Source organism: Osmerus mordax, chromosome 1 (genome assembly GCF_038355195.1).
Source record: "Osmerus mordax isolate fOsmMor3 chromosome 1, fOsmMor3.pri, whole genome shotgun sequence".
Taxonomy (NCBI): Eukaryota; Metazoa; Chordata; class Actinopteri; order Osmeriformes; family Osmeridae; genus Osmerus; species Osmerus mordax.
The window spans coordinates 24,549,744-24,569,684 of record NC_090050.1 but is presented as its reverse complement, the minus strand read 5'-3'; the positions used below and the strand labels follow the sequence as shown (position 1 = coordinate 24,569,684).

The following is a 19,941-nucleotide window of genomic DNA, read 5'->3' as shown; positions in this document are numbered from 1 at the left end:
AGTTCCATCTGCAGTACGGTCCTGGAACCTTTCCCAGTACCTTAACTTCACAAACACACACACACACGCACGCCTGTTCTTGCTGACTTATAGGATAAGATAACTTTGCTCTATGAATATGATGTCAAGATGTTTTGCTAGTCCGTCTCAGGAATAATCAGAGGTTTGTCCTCAATTTCAATAAACAGGGAAAATGAAATGGTCCACCGCAAGGCAAGCTGGGAGTAACTCTTTCCAGTCAAGTTGAATCATTGGTCTCATGGTACGAATCTTCATAGAATTTCTCTCAGGTCTTTGTCACGTCCTTCATGGTAGTTCAGAGACGTGAGCAGAAATCTCTTACCTCGTAGTGCCACATTCAGCTCTTTCTCCTGAAAGACAAAAAGAACAAATGGAAAGAGAGAATTATTAGGAATGTGAAGGCCTGAACACACACTGCTAAGACCAGCAAGTCCAGCTTTCCTGTCAAGGCCGGAGGAAGGCACCATTGAAAGGAGTCATGAGGCTATTGAGGGAGAGATGAATATATTTGGGCAGGGACACAAGGTTTGGGACAAAGCCATGGATGGGTCGCTGACACAGACTGTGATTGGACCCTGGGGTGCGGGGGGGTCTGAGAGCCAATCAAAAGGGGGGTGGAAATGAGATGGGGGAGGGGATGCCAGAGGGTCTTATCACCCTTTGTCCCCACACAGGACACACACACACACAGGACACACACACACACACACTTCTGGCCATATGCACACCATCCAGAAGCATACAGATGTAAAAGATGCCTGCAGACCAGGGTGAGGGAGATGGAGGAGCAGGATGGAGGAGGAGCAGGGAGGAGGAGGAGCAGGGAGGAGGAGCAGGGAGGAGGAGGAGGAGCAGGGAGGATGAGCAGGGAGGAGGAGGAGGATGAGCAGGGAGGAGGAGGAGGATGAGCAGGGAGGAGGAGGAGGAGCAGGGAGGAGGAGGAGGAGGAGGAGGAGGATGATGAGCATGGAGGAGGAGGAGGAGCAGGGAGGAGGAGGAGGATGAGCAGGGAGGAGGAGGAGGATGAGCAGGGAGGAGGAGGAGGAGCAGGGAGGAGGAGGAGGGAGGAGGAGGAGCAGGGAGGAGGAGGAGGGAGGAGGAGGAGGATGAGCAGGGAGGAGGAGCAGGGAGGAGGAGGAGGAGGAGCAGGGAGGAGGAGGAACAGGGAGGATGAGCAGAGAGGAGGAGGATGAGCAGGGAGGAGGAGGAGGAGCAGGGAGGAGGAGCAGGGAGAAGCAGGGAGGAGGAGGAGGGAGGAGGAGGAGGGAGGAGGAGGAGGAGGGAGGAGGAGGAGGAGCAGGGAGAAGCAGGGAGGAGGAGCAGGGAGTAGAAAGTCTTTAGAAACCGAAGGGCCAAAGATGAAGACTTTGTTTGCTTCGTTTAACTGAAGGAAGTTGGCTGACATCCAATTTTTAACATCTGTCAAACAATCCAACAAACACTGTAGACTCGAACCCTCCTTTGGATGTAAGGGAACGCAACACTGAGTGTCATCTGCGTGGCAGTAAAAGCAGACATCATCATTCCCCTGAACACTTATCCAGAGGGAACATGTATAAAGAAAAGAGGAGGAGTCCTGTGGAACTCCGTACAGAGCTGGAGTGGTTTGGTGCTCAGGCTCCATCCAAGTTGACTGGGTGTTTTATTAATCTGAACAGCTCAATGTACTGTGCACCATGTGGTATTCTCCATGGTCAATCTGGCAGCGCACACACACACACACACACACACACACAACCTCCCTCCTACACACACACGTTCCTGCGCACACGCACACACACACACACACACAACCTCCCTCCTACACACACACACATGTTCCTGCACACACGCACACACGCACACGCACACACACTAGGCTTGAGGCACAGCCTGAGACACAGCTCTGATTGACCACCTGAATAATTAAACATGGGTGGTACCTGCAGACACCATATGGCCTGTTCATACACAGCAGCCCTGTGCCAAGCACATAAGCACAAACACACACACAAGCGCGCACACACACATTTACACGCAGACACCTGCACACACACGGAGATAACACACACGTGTGCATGTCTGCATGAAGGGGCAATGGGGGAGTGTGTGTGTGTGTGTGGGCTCAGCTGTGTTCCTGATGTCCTCCTTGATGAGGTGCTGCAGCAGCTGCAGAGATGGTTGAGATGGGCGTGGCGGGGGCGGGGGGTCTGATAGAACGGGCATGAAATGCTCCCGGCTGAGAAGGAAAAGGCCCCCTGGGGGGGGGGGGCGGGGGGGCACATGAGGGTGGGAGGGGCATCCTGTGCTGCTGCCAGGGCAACCGATCAGTCTCCCCCAGGCCCCCCCCCCCACCCCAGGGGGTTGGTGTGAGAAGCCCTAATTTAAGCTATTGATGGAATTCCCATTGATTATTAACTCTGGTTAATGGTTACCTTCCCTTAACCCCCCGTATCCAGAAGAGATCCATCAGGGATCAGGGCAGCCAGTTAACAGGCCTACAAATCCCAGGTTTCCCTGGGTCTTAATTACAGGAAGACATGCTAATCCCTGGCGCCTGCCATGACAGACAGAGAGACAGAGAGACAGAGAGACAGAGAGAGAGAGAGAGAGAGAGAGAGAGAGAGAGAGAGAGAGAGAGAGAGAGAGAGAGAGAGAGAGAGAGAGAGAGAGAGAGAGAGAGAGAGAGAGAGAGAGAGAGAGAGAGAGAGAGGGGGGAAGAGAGAGAGAGTGTGTGAGGAAGAGAGAGAGGCCCTCACCTTCTCCGAGTGTCTGCTTCAAAAGGTCATGCTTGGCCTGCAGCTTGATGATCAGATTGCTGCCATTCAGGAACTCCTTGAATTTCTGCAGAAACCAGAAGAAGATGAAGCTATTACTGAGCAGGCTGCAGTAATGTGATGTGACGACAGCACTGGAGAACAGATTGCGTCGCCCTCCAAACACCCCAAATTCAATCTGCGTCGGGGATAATTCAATTTCCACGTGATTTACAAAGCATGGAGACTTGTCATACGCGTTCGGTGGATTAGCTGACAACTTGATTCTCTATTTGATTCTAGTCTATTAGATTCTCTTCAGATTTATGCTAAAAGGTATTTGTGAACTTGAGCAAGAAATGGTTGTTTTAAGTTCAACTCATACAACGTATTTTGGACGCACAAATACGCAAACATTTCCTTTAGTCAAATGCGCATTCGAGTTTCCAAAGAAACCATTTCTATACAATCATTTTTTTTATATTTTTTTAAACCAAACCCAACTCACGGTGAAGTAGAAGACCTCTGTTTCCTGTTGATTGGCTCTCCTCTTGGCCACGTTCATCTTGCTCATGTACGCCTCGGATGCCACCGACCTGATGGACTCGGTGGAGCGGCTGTGCTGGAAGGCATCCGACACGTCGAAGTCCTCCACAGTCAGCATGTCCTGCAGCGTCTGCATGGTGGCGTCCAGGGTCTTCCTCACCTGGGGGACAGGGAAGAACAGGGCAGGACAGGACAGGACAGGGTAGGACAGGACAGGACAGGAAAGGTTAGGACAGGACAGGGAAGGACAGGACAGAGCAGGTAGGACAGGGTAGGGTAGGGCAGGTAGGACAGGGTAGGACAGGGTAGGGTAGGGCAGGTAGGACAGGGTAGGACAGGGTAGGGTAGGGCAGGGTAGGGTAGGGCAGGTAGGGCAGGGCAGGTAGGACAGGGTAGGGTAGGGCAGGTAGGACAGGACAGGGTAGGGCAGGTAGGACAGGGTAGGACAGGGTAGGGCAGGTAGGACAGGGTAGGGCAGGTAGGACAGGGTAGGGCAGGGTAGGACAGGGTAGGGCAGGTAGGACAGGGTAGGACAGGGTAGGGCAGGTAGGACAGGGTAGGGCAGGTAGGACAGGGTAGGACAGGGTAGGGCAGGTAGGACAGGGTAGGACAGGGTAGGGCAGGTAGGACAGGGTAGGGCAGGTAGGACAGGGTAGGACAGGGTAGGGCAGGTAGGACAGGGTAGGGCAGGTAGGACAGGGTAGGGCAGGTAGGACAGGGTAGGACAGGGTAGGGCAGGTAGGACAGGGTAGGGCAGGTAGGACAGGGTAGGACAGGGTAGGGCAGGTAGGACAGGGTAGGGCAGGTAGGACAGGGTAGGACAGGGTAGGGCAGGTAGGACAGGGTAGGGCAGGTAGGACAGGGTAGGACAGGGTAGGGCAGGTAGGACAGGGTAGGGCAGGTAGGACAGGGTAGGACAGGGTAGGGCAGGTAGGACAGGGTAGGGCAGGGCAGGACAAGGTTAGCTCAATAATAAAACACGCAGAGGATGTGAAATTATTCCAAATACGATTTGCCCCAGGTACCACCTCTCTTCCTTTGAGCCGTCAGGTCCTAAAGGTGGATCGAACACAGCTGTGCAGGCGGCAGAGCTGCATGAGTGATTGTTGACATTATCCATTTCAAAGACAAATCGACCCCTCTACAATGAACACTGTTTGATCGTACTTTGAGTGGCGCATGGCAGCCTTCAATCCTCTGGAGGAGCTACAGGGTTCATTACAGAGCGACCCTCAGGTCAACCATTCGTCAGACAAACAGCTGAAAATGGGACGAGTCTGGGCAGACTGTATGTAAATCTGGCGCGGTCGCCGTTTTGTAGCATGCTGAGATGGATGAAGGTCATTTCTGGACAGGCAGCGCTCATCCATTAGCCTCCGTTTGTGAGACACAGGAAGATATGGAGGAGACACACATTGGGGTATGTAGCTAGCTAGACAGGCAGGGTTGTTAACATACATCCATCAGCACCTGTGTAGCCTGGAGTGTCTGTCTACTGGCACTTCTACGACCACACACACACACACACATCACCACTGAGTAGTCTCCCATCATCACCAATTACACTCGCTCCCCATCCTTATGGAAAAAAGTCCCATTAGCACATGCTAAACATTCACACACAGCACCCGGGAACCAGAGCGATGGGGCTGCTAGATAGAAACAGGGACTGGAGCAGATGGCATAAGAAGCTCTCTCACAGGGGAGGGAGGGGAATGGAGGGGGGGCAGGACCCTCCCAGTGGGGGAGACACTGAGGGATGCACGGGGGAGACAGACAGACCCACTGACAGACAGACGAGCGAAGCAGCAGTAAGACAGACAGGCAGGCAGTAAGACAGACAATAACACAGACTGACCAGAGACAGACAGACAGCTCCTCCTCCTCACACACACCCCTCCCCCCCACCCCAGCACCTCCTCACCTCCTCATTCTCGATCTTCAGTGTGGTGAGGCGAGACTGCAGCTGGTGGTATCTCATCAGCAGCTCTGTCTGAACCGGCTGCTGGGCGCTCACCTGGCACACCTGCAGGGCCGCAAAGCATTATGGGTCACCTGCCAGTCACACACTGTGGGCTTCTGACGAAAACACGACGGAACACTGACTGAAGTAATTAGAAAAAAAGCATTTCATGAGTTGCGATATTTGCCTGATAACAGCACTGAGACTTGTAACTATACGTGTTCCAGCAGAAAGAAAGAAAGCAGGAAAGAAAGCAAGGCAGGGTGTGAGAGCCCGGCCTCCTGTCTCACCTCGTCCCCCATGTGAGGAAGGTACTCGAAGCGCATCGGAGGGCAGAACACATGATTGTGCATGTCCATGATCTTGTGCTTGTCGCTGCGCCAGTCCAGGTTGTCCACGGCGTTCTCGATGACGTCCAGGCCCTCGTGACGAGACGTCTCCAGGTTGTACTCCGCGGACAGGTACGTCCGGAACGTCCGCGCCAGGCTGGCGTGGTAGCCCAGGTCACAGCACTGTGGAGCGGGCGGGGAAAACAGGAAAAGTTCGGTCATTAGAAAACAGTTTGGTATGAAATCGTCTGTTTGGAACTTATTATTTTGAACCAAGCCGGGTTTCGGGAAAAAACTTTCAGTGAAAAGACTGAAGCTAGCTTGATTCAGAAGCCTTTGGTAGGAAAAATGAAGATTTCAGAGAATGTCTATCCTATCCAGAGATGGGAAGTAAAGAAGTACAAATACATTTTTTACACAAATATCTGTACTTTCTACTTCTTATATTTTCAAGCCAGGCTCGTTACTTTAGTTGTAGTCAGTATTTGATCACTCCTCTCCTTTCACTGTGTAAAAAAGGTTTTGATAGGTTGAAAAAAGATTCACATAAAGTGTCTAGATAGTTGCACTCATTATGTAGCCGTCAATAGCGATAACAACTCTTTAACATTCACATGACACAATTACACCATTCTCCTCGTTTCGCTTTATCATGTTGACCCGACCTCAAACATGAACTAAATATCAAATTATCCCGCGCTGCTCCAGGTTAGCATTCCAAAATAGCTACAGCGTAGCACAGAATTAGACACACCAGCTAGCACAGTAGGACACATAGGTCTAATTATCTTATCCGCAGAGCTAAATAAACCTCATGAGACCAGACAGAGAAGGCCAGTGAGTGAGTGAGAGACAGAGAGAGAGAGAGAGAGAAACAGAGAGGGGGGGGCGGGTAAGGAGCTGGAGGCTACTGAACTGAAAGTTCAGTGAATCACTCAAAGCTCTAACGCTGAGGATGTACCCATCTTCATCCTAATTGTTCTGATGTCTCTTTCACAAGGGCCAATGCATCACCTGAGAAAGATGGGGCAAGTGACACCTCTTGAAGAGCACCTCTTAAACATATTATACAGTCACAAAAATTCTGTTTAGGACTCCAATGGGTTCTCATATTCATTCGACCCTTATTTCACCACGTCTCTGGTCCATGTTAAAATTATCCGCTGTGAAATGGTCACTGCAGAGGCGGCTGTTGGAGTTTATCCGAAGCTCTCCATCAGCGTGGCTCTTCACAAAATCAATCCACCTATTTTTCCTTTCCTCATCAATAGGGAAATTAAATAGCGTTGCAGCGCAGCTGAAGTTCTTGCATCCAGAGAAGATTCAGTTTCGGGTGGAGGGAGACATCCTGAAGCTAGCTAGCTAGCTGATGTAGGCTACAATAACAGTACAGCAGGAGGAGCCATTCAGTGATCTGACGTAGATGGGTCAAAATGATGTAGATAGGTCATTTTAACCAAACGACAGTCATTGTGGAGCACCTTGGTAGCAACCTCTAACAAACAAGTTGCCTTGCTATTGTAATAGCTTAAACTCAGTACGGACTTGAATCCAATCTCGATCATTCTGCATTTCCCTTCCTGCCATCCGTTTGATTTTCGTGCGTCATCAGAATCACGTGACTGCATACGAGCTATTCTTGCTCAGAATTCACTTTTCTTGTTTTTTTGCTGATTGCTTACTGGTGGGTGTTTGTCATTTTGTAGGCTAAACTGGTTCATTGTCTCGTTCAGCTAATGACCAGCTAGTGACAACTAGGCTAAACTGGTGCCTTGTCTCCTTCAGCTAGTGACCAGCTAGCGACAACGAGACTAAACTGTCTCCCTATCCTCTCCTTCAGCTTGTGTCCACACAGCCAGTCCTGCTCCCAATCCCTTTTCCTGCAGTTCAGACAACCGGATTTGGGATGACACGGTCCCTTTCCGGTTGCCAGACAAAAATCCAGACCTACCAATGTGACCCAAACACAGGGACACACATCCACCAATCAGAGCGTCTGTCTGTAGGCTTCCTCAACACGGCAACCAATCAGAATCTCTGACCATGGGCCCCCTGAACATGGGCCAGCCTTCCATACGCTCCCTCCTCCATAATCTCCTTCCAAACTTCAAAGACTTGATGGTGGTGGAGTGTGTTGTGTTGGGCGCAAACACTGAATAAACAACCATCAGAATTGCTGCGCTAAGTATACTCTGAGGGAAATATCTCATTCCCACCAGGAAAGCCGTCATCTACATTGTCCCATTTTTGGCCCCTCTCTCTTTCTCTAATATATATAGCTATATTTACATTACATTTACATTTAGTCATTTTAGCAGACCCTCTTATCCAGAGCGACTTACAGTAAGTACAGGGACATTCCCCCCGAGGTAAGTAGGGTGAAGTGCCTTGCCCAAGGATACAACATCATTTGGCACAGCCGGGAATCGAACCGGTAACCTTCAGATTACTAGCCCGACTCCCTCACCGCTCAGCCATCTGACTCTATATCTTAGTAGAAAGTACAACTAGCAACTCTTAATGTTCAATGGTCCCTTAAATACTGAGGAACAACTTCAGCACAGATGTTTGTGTGTGTGAGACATGCCCAACCTCATGGTGGTTTAGTCCTGAGGAGAGGAGCATAGGGCCTACCACACTGACCACCCAGCCACACAACCAGCCAGCCACACAACCAGCCAGCCACACAACCAGCCATACAACCAGCCGTACAACCAGCCAGCCATACAACCAGCCACACAACCAGCCAGCCACACAACCAGCAAGCCACACAACCAGCCATAAAACCAGCCAGCCAGCCACACAACCAGCCAGCCAGCCATACAACCAGCCAGCCAGCCATACAACTAGCCAGCCATGCAACCAGCAAGCCATGCACCCAGCCAGCCATGCAACCAGCCATGCAACCAGCCAGCCAGCCATACAACCAGCCAGCCAGCCATACAACTAGCCAGCCATGCAACCAGCAAGCCATGCACCCAGCCAGCCATGCAACCAGCCATGCAACCAGCCAGCCAGCCATGCAACCAGCCAGCCATGCAACCAGCCAGCCATGCACCCAGCCAGCCATGCAACCAGCCAGTCTTGCAACCAACCAGCCAGCCATACAACCAGCCAGCCATGCAACCAGCCAGCCATGCAACCAGCCAGACATACAACCAGCCAGACATGCAACCAACCAGCCAGCCATACAACCAGCCAGTCATGCAACCAGCCAGTCATGCAACCAGCCAGCCATGCACCCAGCCAGCCATGCAACCAGCTAGGTCTGCAGGCTGTAGGACTGATGACAAGGCACCATCAGGTGAGTCCCTGGGCTGTGTACCTCCTGGCTAACCACACTAACCTCCTGGCTAACCACGCTAACCTCCTGGCTAACCACGCTAACCTCCTGGCTAACCACGCTAACCTCCTGGCTAACCACGCTAACCTCCTGGCTAACCACGCTAACCTCCTGGCTAACCACGCTAACCTCCTGGCTAACCACGCTAACCTCCTGGCTAACCACGCTAACCTCCTGGCTAACCACGCTAACCTCCTGGCTAACCACGCTAACCTCCTGGCTAACCACGCTAACCTCCTGGCTAACCACGCTAACCTCCTGGCTAACCACGCTAACCTCCTGGCTAACCACGCTAACCTCCTGGCTAACCACACTAACCTCCTGGCTAACCACGCTAACCTCCTGGCTAACCACGCTAACCTCCTGGCTAACCACGCTAACCTCCTGGCTAACCACGCTAACCTCCTGGCTAACCACGCTAACCTCCTGGCTAACCTCCTGGCTAACCACGCTAACCTCCTGGCTAACCACGCTAACCTCCTGGCTAACCACGCTAACCTCCTGGCTAACCACGCTAACCTCCTGGCTAACCACACTAACCTCCTGGCTAACCACGCCGGCCGCACTCTGAGCCCACACATACACACTCTGAGCCAAACTTTCAACACACTCTTGAAATGTTTTTCCAATGAAATGAAACTTTTCAATGTTGCTACTTGCTACCCTAACATTGTATTTTCAGTAGGGAAGTAGATCAGTCAAGGTCAAATTGGAGTATAATGGTTTCTGTTGAGGCACACCCTGTGGGGTAAGGCCAGTCACTATCCTGTTCAGGGAGTAAGGGTCATTTCCATGTCATTTTTCTACCGTTTCCTCCACACCTCATGACCTGTGGAAATTGCAATAAATAACACGAGAGAAAGAGAAGGATGAAGAGAGAAAGTAAGAGAGCTTTGTGAGTGAGAGTGAGAGAGAGAACTGGGTCATGTTTCAACATTGCAGTGTGTTTTCCTCTGAGCGAGCCGTGTGTGTGTGACACACCCAGGGGTCGTCATCTCCGTGAGCTCTTCTCACACAGCAGGAGGAAACCGTCCTCGCATCACCTCACACGAGCCGCCACAGGAAATTATAACTCACTAGATAACTCGCAAACTAATAACCGTACCCTTGTGACTGTATCCTACATATCTGGCAGGGATATCTTTCTGTCGTCAAACAACACGAGCAACTGCGTACACGGCTGCTGTGACGGAGGTGAAGATGAACCAGAGTTGATGTAAACGCTTGGAGGGAGCAGCTTGCGATGGAGCAACACAGAGTGAGAGACAGATGCTCACATGTCAATGACAGTGGAACATGTTACACTAACGCTGGAGATCCCAGCTGAGAGACACAAACACAGGATTACAGTCTACACTCAGTCAGGGTTCAAGATGAGGGCGTCTGGGGGGGTTTGGCACGTGTGCTAAGTTTATAGGGACAGCGTACTTGTTTTGTTTTTTTGTTTGGGAGGGACCCACAACATGGGCGTTTTTTTCTGTAACACGTCAAAAGGGCTTGATTTATAATTTTAAGGAATGAATATCTGTTTGGCTGATCTTTAATTCATGTTCAAATTCAAAACATAAGATTTCATTACGTTAAAAAGTGTAAAAGATATGGATAAGAAATGGTCTTCAGATTTTCTTCTCCCCCCCAATAGGCTTACTCAGTTCATTTGGAAGCCTTGCTCGCAGTACTTACATCGATCATATCCGAGACGTCGTGGATGTAGTATTTCGCAACAACAGCGTTGGTCGCGGCAAGGTTCAACAAATAGTCGTTCCGGGCTTTTGTACATTTCAGCTTGTTTTCAGAGTACTTGGCTTGTCTCTGAAAGGAGGGGAAGAAAGATGGAAAGATCGTAAACAGACAAATTAAGCAATAGGTAGGCTAGTTTCACATAATAACATTTATCACAATCAGCCTCTTTGAATATGATCAATTTTGAAGTGAGGATATTGTCAGAAAACCGACAGAATCTTAGCTGTCCGTCCCGCTTCAAGCTAACCTCGATGCGGTTACCGGCTGTATTCAGTCTGGTGTGAATCAAGTGTTCTTCAGACAGGACTCATACACAAACACATGCTCGCACAAACACAGAAACACATATCAGACAATCATTATCATCCTTGGCAAAAAAACGGACTTTAGCACAGTTCAGTTCTGGCTACGATATATCATGCCTTTCAGACACGGAGAGCGGTCTCTGTTGCCATAGTGAGTTGGACAAGCTGTGGCACCCAGCTGGGTCTGATTAAGGCTGTCATCGCAGAGAAGAAGAGATCAGCTGTCCACGTAATGATTCATATGGTATGTTACAAAACAGACCGGTATCAGCATGGGGGGAAACAACAACCTCAAAAACTGAACTCGATAACAATTTAGATTACGATGTGGTTCTTTTCGCCGAGCTAACAAGTAGGCTATAGCTAGCGCTGCATCAAATATCTAAAAACGGCAAAACCCTTTTTGTGGCTGTTTGTTGTAGTGTTCCAGAGGACAACAGCAATACCCTACACCGGGTGCTGTATTTCCCATTTCCAATCCCACAGGCACTTTATCATGCTAATCCCAGCAGTACTACAGATGTGAGGCGCGAGAAGGGATTACTCTTTTCGCTGTCTGCAGGTGGAGGATTCTGAGCCACACAAGCTTCTGGGAGCTCCAATCAGGTCACGAGGCAGAACGGGAGAATAAAAGAAGAAAGGAATAAAGGAGGTAGGTGTGGTTGTGTGTAGTTGTATGTGTGTGTGTGTCTGTCGTGCCAGCCTCTGTGATAACAGCAGTCTGAAGACAGTGAAGAGCAGTGAGACTGACGGTCTCCTGGTTTCCTGTTCCTGTACTGAACACAGAACGCTGCTTTCATGTGCATGAACTGACTCCAGACGAAGATCCAGAATGAAATATGCATGTTGGTGCAATTCAGAGGCCTAGCTCCGGAGCTAGTGTGTGTGAGAGTGTGTGTTTTTGTGTGTGAGAGTGTACACCAACATGCTTGATTGTGTGTGTAACACCCAGAGAAAAACAGAGAGAGGAAAAAGGGAATTAGCATGAATTACAATCTTTGCTAAACTGGGACTGGAGGAGGCTGCCGTTCTTTAGAGCTGGATCACTGACCTGGAATTCTCTCTGCCTGAGTGTGGCTGGCTGTGTTCCATGGCCCCAGGCCTCCCTGTTCTCTCTCTCCCCAGCTCCCCTGTCTGACTGGGCTTAGACAAGCAGACCAGCGCCTCTTGTACCTGACAGAACCGCCTCCCCCTTCGGCCGCTAGCTAAAGGATCACCACACCTTCTCCAGCCTCACAGCTTACGACAGAGAACAAGCACCCTCAGAGGTAAAGTGTGTGTGTGTGTGTGTGTATATCTGTAAATACTGTAAAAATTGTGTTTGTACAATCTCTAACCAGGACCACCTTCTCCATCTCTAACCAGGACTTTCTCCATCATCTCTAACCAGGACCTTCTCCTTCATCTCTAACCAGGACTTTCTCCATCATCTCTAACCAGGACCACCTTCTCCATCTCTAACCAGGACGTTCTCCTCCATCTCTAACCAGGACCTTCTCCTTCATCTCTAACCAGGACCTTCTCCTCCATCTCTAGCCAGGACCTTCTCCTTCATCTCTAACCAGGACTTTCTCCATCATCTCTAACCAGGACCACCTTCTCCATCTCTAACCAGGACGTTCTCCTCCATCTCTAACCAGGACCTTCTCCTTCATCTCTAACCAGGACCTTCTCCTCCATCTCTAACCAGGACCTTCTCCTTCATCTCTAACCAGGACCTTCTCCTCCATCTCTAACCAGGACCTTCTCCTTCATCTCTAACCAGGACCTTCTCCTCCATCTCTAACCAGGACCTTCTCCTTCATCTCTAACCAGGACTTTCTCCATCATCTCTAACCAGGACCTTCTCCTTCATCTCTAACCAGGACCTTCTCCTCCATCTCTAACCAGGACCTTCTCCATCATCTCTAACCAGGACCTTCTCCTTCATCTCTAACCAGGACCTTCTCCTCCATCTCTAACCAGGACCTTCTCCTCCATCTCTAACCAGGACCCACCTTCTCCTTCATCTTCTCGATCTTCCTGACGGAGCTGCGTCTCTGCGGGCGCTCGTCGTGACGAAGCAGGTTGACGTTGAGGTCACCTGACTTGCTGAACTGCTTCTCCTCCTGCTTCTCTGCGTCCTTCAGCTTGTTCTCTGCGCTGAGGCTCTCCGTGTGGTACATGTGGTAGGTCTTCATCACCTGGGGGGGGGGGGGGGGGGAAGAGACGGGACAGCATTGAGGGTGAGGGTGATACGTGGGCAGAAAAGACACTTTGATGCTGAAAACATGCAAGGTAGCGTGTGGAAATGTTGAAATCAAGCTAATGTTGTTCGACAAGCCTCATTTCAAAGAGCAGTTCAAACAGTCGTACTACACCTACTGAAGAAACGCCCTCAGCCCTGGTCGCTTTGAAGAATTATGCATGGTGTCTTCGTAGTGTCTTTTGCGTGTGTGTGCGTGTTCTGTAGTTAGGGCGCAGCCCAACAAAAGGACCATATCAGTATTCTCATCAGGATCCCAGTCAAGACATGAATATGCACAGCAGGGAGAGGGGCTTCTGATCTCACTCTCCTCCCTGCCCTCACTCTCCCCCGTGCCCTCACTCTCCCCCGTGCCCTCACTCTCCCCCTGCCCTCCCCGTCCCCCTGCCCCCCCCCCCCCCTCCCATCCCCCCCCCTACACGGCACAGATGAGCTGGGATGCCGCTCTGCTCCCTGGCATACCACTGACATATGGAAGGTGTTATTTGCTCTTTTTGGTGCTGAAACCCTAGTGTAGACACACACACACAGTAGGAGGTTGTTACTGCACTGCTCCTATCCCCATACGAGGCAGATGCCAGTCACATGAGGTTTTCAATAGAAGCCTGATTGAATAACAGGGACCAGGGCTGTGTTTTGTCTGGCTCATCTGGGCCACATACACTTGCGTACGCGTACACACACACACACTCCGCCGGCAGCAGTGTTTCACTTGATGCTTGTTCGATTCAAGTCTTTTGTGTGTGAAGGAGTGACAACACTGGGCTGACAACACTGGCTGAATCTCTGATTTTCGCTACAAAACGCTGGTATTTGTAGTCATATCAACAATATCCAACATTGTTTATTACCAGCCTGGTGTCCAGACAGAACTCAATTACCCAGCGTCCTGCTTAACGTATCCCAGGTTCCCTGTGTGAGTTGCTCTTGCTAACGGGAGGTTAGCGGTGTGCAGGGCAGCTCTCCTGCCGTCTAGGTCTCAAGCCACGTCCAGCCCACTCTGAAAACCTCGTAAACACAGCTCCCAGACGTCTGCCGAGCCTGTACCCGGCTGGTGGGAGGCGCGGGCGGGAGGCGCGGGCGGACGGGAGGCGCGGGCCAGGACTCGAGGGTGAGGAGGCTCCTGGAAAACGCCTCAGGATGACGGAGGGGCCACGTAAACGACAGTTTTTGTTTGTTTCCTTCCTGGAGTCGCTGCTTGCTTCGTCCGGCATTAAAACAACATGGTTCCTTTTATCTTTGAGAACTCTGAGCCCTTAATGGACACTGACCATCCCTAACCCTAACATCATCCCTCGACAGACCGACTGCAGACGAGTCAGCTTCTGGGGGGAAGGAGGGATATTTCTGCCGGGGCCCAGAACTGAGGGATAGTTGTATTTACTTGTTTCTTTAAATCCTCCCTCCAGGGCTGTAGGTACAATCAACACGCCTCCCTGTCTCTCTTCCTCTTTCCCTTTTAACTCAGAAACCCAGAAAAACTCAGTGTGAAACGATGTAAAGCACAATGAGGGAAAACAAACATTAGTCCAGGGAGCAGAGAGGGGAGGGAGGGAAGGGAGGGAGGGAAGGGGGAGAGTATTTGAAAGCCAGTGACTCTTGTTAGATGTGAAGGAAAAGAAGACTGCAGTATTACTGTGTTCCTCCCAGGGCTGTCAACCCATTTAAGAAACAAATTATGGTTTCCAGGCAACTTAACACGTTAGAATGACTCTACATGACCCTCCAGCTAAAGACAGAAACTCATTTGCAGGAGAACGGAGGTGGAGCCGGTTCTACCTTGAGGGTGTGTGTGTGTGTGTGTGTGTGTGTGTGTGTGTGTGTGTGTGTGTGTGTGTGTGTGTGTGTGTGTGTGTGTGTGTTTGTACACATGTGCATACACTCTGGTCTACTTAGAAATATTTCTAACAGAACGGCTATGTCTTTCTCTAACAATAGCTTTGTGTGATTGTAGTTCTGTCTTTCTGTTATAAAAAATTCAGAAACAGCATTTTAGAGCCAAAATAAAATCCTCTTCATAGCTGTTTCTCAACTGGAAACAATGGATTTGGACTTCCCCTCCGAAGTTGAGATTTAGAAAGAAGCTACAAGCATGTAAGGAGGGGATTCAGCAGATGGAGTTGGTCTCCCTGTCATGAAGCAGCCAGGTCTATCCCCTTGAAAACAACTGACCTGACAGGGCTGGGCTGGAGAGAGACTCGTTCGTCAAGAGATCCCCTCTCGGGTTAAATGGAGTTTGTATCCACTGTTCTCACTAAAGAACTCACTAAAGACCTTTAATCTGCAACTCAGGGTTGAGAAAGTTCAACTGATTTATTTTCATAATTTGTTAGTACACTCTCCAGCATGGCAGCCTCATTAGACAAACGGCTTCCAGTGCCGCAAGACAATTTGTAAAAAATCACCCAGCTGAATGGTAATGCAGTGGGGGTGTGACAGCATGGCACTGTGCAAATAAGGCAGGGGGTTGGGGACTCTTATTTTGACAGCATGGCACTTTGCAAATAAGGCAGGGGGTTGGGGGGGACTCTTATTTTGACAGCGCGGCACTGTGCAAAAGGGAAGGGGGGACTTTTACTTTAACAGCTCAGCGTTGTGCAAAAAATAAATAAAAGGCTGGGGTGATTAAATAGCAGGGTGATCAACTGAAGAGATAGCAGGTCTCCAATCCCACTGCCCATTTTGGATTCACTCTGTGTACTTTAAGCCAGAGGGCTCGTTCTCTTAAATCAATACCTGTCTCCGAGGTCATAGATTGTTTAAACAACATTTTTACGATAGCTGTGTCCGAGCAGTCTTCAATTTCTGCTGTCTGAGCTTGAAGAGTACAAGCAGAAGGGAATCCATCTCCATTGTTCAACCGGACTTAATAGATAGCCCACCGTTTTATTTTCAGACCCAAAATAACTGAGGTGTGTGGTAACAGATAAACAAACACCGTTGTTCAAAAATCTCCTTGCTTTATATAATCCTGGTTCCCAGAATGCAACTGATCAGGGAGTTCCACCCAAAGACAAATCCTTGGTGCTGCATTCACCACAGGGGGCAAATGGATTGTGATACAGTCGGCAGGTCTCATTATGTAGCCACACTCTGACAACATTACCAGAGCCATCCATTAAGACGGCCCCCTTCAACACCGACATGGCTGGCCTTCTGGGGAAGAGAGATGGGACAGAGAGCAGCGACTGTAGCAGCAGGAGAAATATCTGATCTCCTTTCTTCTGCATCCTCCTGATAGATCAGGACCTCCCTGGCGGTGACCTTGAAATGCACACCACAGCTGAAGCAAGGCACTCTGTGAGGGCTGGAGAGGGGGGGGGGTTAAAGAAAGAGAGGGGGTGGAGAGAAACAGAGAAAAGAGACACGGGGAAGGAGAGACCGGGGTTCAGCCTCTGGGAAGGAAAAACCATCTCCCTCATTCATAACCATCACGTGTCGGGTCCCTGGTGAGGCAAGGACACTACACAGGGTCAGAGGGGTGGAGGCTGTGAGGGCTCACACAGAGAGATGGAGGCTGTGAGGGCTCACACAGAGGGGTGGAGGCTGTGAGGGCTCACACAGAGGGGTGGAGGCTGTGAGGGCTCACACACAGGGTCAGAGGGTGGAGGCTGTGAGGGCTCACACACAGGGTCAGAGGGTGGAGGCTGTGAGGGCTCACACACAGGGTCAGAGGGTGGAGGCTGTGAGGGCTCACACACAGGGTCAGAGGGTGGAGGCTGTGAGGACTCACACAGAGGGGTGGAGGCTGTGAGGGCTCACACAGAGGGGTGGAGGCTGTGAGGGCTCACACACAGGGTCAGAGGGTGGAGGCTGTGAGGGCTCACACACAGGGTCAGAGGGTGGAGGCTGTGAGGGCTCACACACAGGGTCAGAGGGTGGAGGCTGTGAGGGCTCACACACAGGGTCAGAGGGATGGAGGCTGTGAGGGCTCACACAGAGAGATGGAGGCTGTGAGGGCTCACACAGAGAGATGGAGGCTGTGAGGGCTCACACAGAGGGGTGGAGGCTGTGAGGGCTCACACAGAGAGATGGAGGCTGTGAGGGCTCACACAGAGAGATGGAGGCCGTGAGGGCTCACACAGAGGGGTGGAGGCTGTGAGGGCTCACACACAGGGTCATTGAATTGAATGACATGGGTGATGCATCTGAAAGACCAAACTGGACATTTGGCTACTCTGTTTACGTTTAAATCGATTTCAGTTCGCATTTTTGCATATCCTCAAGAAAACTGAAGCTGAAGGGAAAACAAATCTGTTGTTCATCCTGATTCTTAGTTATTTTCTTTCAGCCAGAACAGGAAGTGACCTCACGCCGCCCCCATCTCCACCTCGCCATCGTTCCGAGATCTGTTGGTTCGGTCGCATCCTGGCGGACAGATGGTGTTGTCAGGGAGAGAGGAGGCGTGGCACAGCGTTGCCCTGGTAAAGGTCGTCCCTCAGGGTAGCGAATGAATAAGTCATCCACAGCTTTTCTCTCCAGGGGAGGACTGGAGGAGTCTGGAGCTCGTCCAGACTGCTGGTCACACTCTCCTCCAACGCAGACCTGTCCGTCTGCACCATGGAGACACGCCGTCCGTCCGCACCATGGAGACACGCCGTCCGTCCGCACCATGGAGACACGCTGTCCGTCCGCACCATGGAGACACGCCGTCTGTCCGCACCATGGAGACACGCTGTCCGTCCGCACCATGGAGACACGCCGTCCGTCCGCACCATGGAGACACGCCGTCCGTCCGCACCATGGAGACACGCCGTCCGTCCGCACCATGGAGACACGCTGTCCGTCCGCACCATGGAGACACGCTGTCCGTCCGCACCATGGAGACACGCTGTCCGTCCGCACCATGGAGACACGCTGTCCGTCCGCACCATGGAGACACGCTGTCCGTCCGCACCATGGAGACACGCCGTCCGTCCGCACCATGGAGACACGCCGTCCGTCCGCACCATGGAGACACGCCGTCCGTCCGCACCATGGAGACACGCCGTCCGTCCGCACCATGGAGACACGCTGTCCGTCCGCACCATGGAGACACGCTGTCCGTCCGCACCATGGAGACACGCTGTCCGTCCGCACCATGGAGACACGCTGTCCGTCCGCACCATGGAGACACGCTGTCCGTCCGCACCATGGAGACACGCCGTCCGTCCGCACCATGGAGACACGCTGTCCGTCCGCACCATGGAGACACGCCGTCCGTCCGCACCATGGAGACACGCCGTCCTTCGTTCAAACACGTGGGCATCGCCGGCGGGTCAAAACGAGCCTCTCAAACTCCAGGAGAAACGACGAGAGGAATCCTACACCGAGCGCTGAGCGATTGCTCTGGTCTGTAACTTGTAAGATATGAGGTATTCAATGGGGTCAGTACAGCCAGGCAAGATCAATCTATCACAGAAGACGTCTGGGTGTCCGTCATATGCTGCATGAACCCTGAGTGGTCGGCGATCAGCCTCGCTGCTTAGATCCAGCCTGGTGGAGAGTTTACATTCCTGAGACTGTGGGCTCGGCCACTGGCACCAGAGCCCCCCTCCCCTCTCTTCTTTCTCCCCCCTAACCCCTTCCTCCCCCTTCTTCTTCCCCACCCCTTTTTTCTCCTCCCTTTCCTCCCCCCTCCCCTCTCTTTTCCCCCCCTCTGCCTTCTCTCTTCCCCCTCCCTTCTTCCATTCTCGTTCCTCCCCCCTCCAATGTGGAAGTGATTTGGAGCTTGGCAGGCCAGACTAGCCCACTTGGAGAGAAATGTAATGTTCCATTCCACCATAACAATCTCCCCCACCAGCCCTCCTCCCCCCACCAGCCGTCCTCCCCCACCAGCCCTCCTCCCCCACCAGCCCTCGTCCCCCCTCCAGCCCTCCTCCCCCCACCAGCCCTCTTCCCCCACCAGCCATCCTCCCCCTCCTCCCCCACCAGCCCTCGTCCCCCCTCCAGCCCTCCTCTTCCCCTCCGGGACCCATCATCCTCCTCATCTCCCCTCTGAAGCAAATACAGACTCTGCAGTCAGCTGGAGACCGACAAGGAAAGAAAAAAGGTGTGTGTGTGGGGAGGGTGTTGAGAAAGAGAGAATGGTATAGAATGGTATAGAGGAAAGGGAGGTGGTAGGGTGAGTGAGAAAGAGAGAATGGTATAGAGGGAAGGGAGGTGGTAGGGTGAGTGAGAAAGAGAGAATGGTATAGAGGAAAGGGAGGTGGTAGGGTGAGTGAGAAAGAGAGAATGGTATAGAGGAAAGGGAGGTGGTAGGGTGAGTGAGAAGGAGAGAATGGTATAGAGGAAAGGGAGGTGGGGTAGGGTGAGTGAGAAGGAGAGAATGGTATAGAGGAAAGGGAGGTGGTAGGGTGAGTGAGAAGGAGAGAATGGTATAGAGGAAAGGGAGGTGGTAGGGTGAGTGAGAAAGAGAGAATGGTATAGAGGGAAGGGAGGTGGTAGGGTGAGTGAGAAAGAGAGAATGGTATAGAGGAAAGGGAGGTGGTAGGGTGAGTGAGAAAGAGAGAATGGTATAGAGGAAAGGGAGGTGGTAGGGTGATTGAGAAAGAGAGAATGGTATAGAGGAAAGGGAGGTGGTAGGGTGAGTGAGAAAGAGAGAATGGTATAGAGGAAAGGGAGGTGGTAGGGTGAGTGAGAAGGAGAGAATGGTATAGAGGGAAGGGAGGTGGTAGGGTGAGTGAGAAGGAGAGAATGGTATAGAGGGAAGGGAGGTGGTAGGGTGAGTGA

At 51.5% G+C, this 19,941-nt stretch overlaps 1 protein-coding gene across 1 annotated transcript in view; it reads right to left on the bottom strand.

Moving 5' to 3' along the window:
* Positions 1-19,941, bottom strand: part of srgap3 (SLIT-ROBO Rho GTPase activating protein 3) — a 69,150-nt gene that overhangs the window by 16,749 nt on the left and 32,460 nt on the right. Inside the window, 7 exon segments of the mRNA XM_067240947.1 lie at positions 344-371; positions 2,760-2,844; positions 3,265-3,462; positions 5,227-5,328; positions 5,556-5,777; positions 10,621-10,749; positions 12,983-13,168. Of these exon segments, the coding sequence (XP_067097048.1) occupies positions 344-371; positions 2,760-2,844; positions 3,265-3,462; positions 5,227-5,328; positions 5,556-5,777; positions 10,621-10,749; positions 12,983-13,168 (950 nt within the window).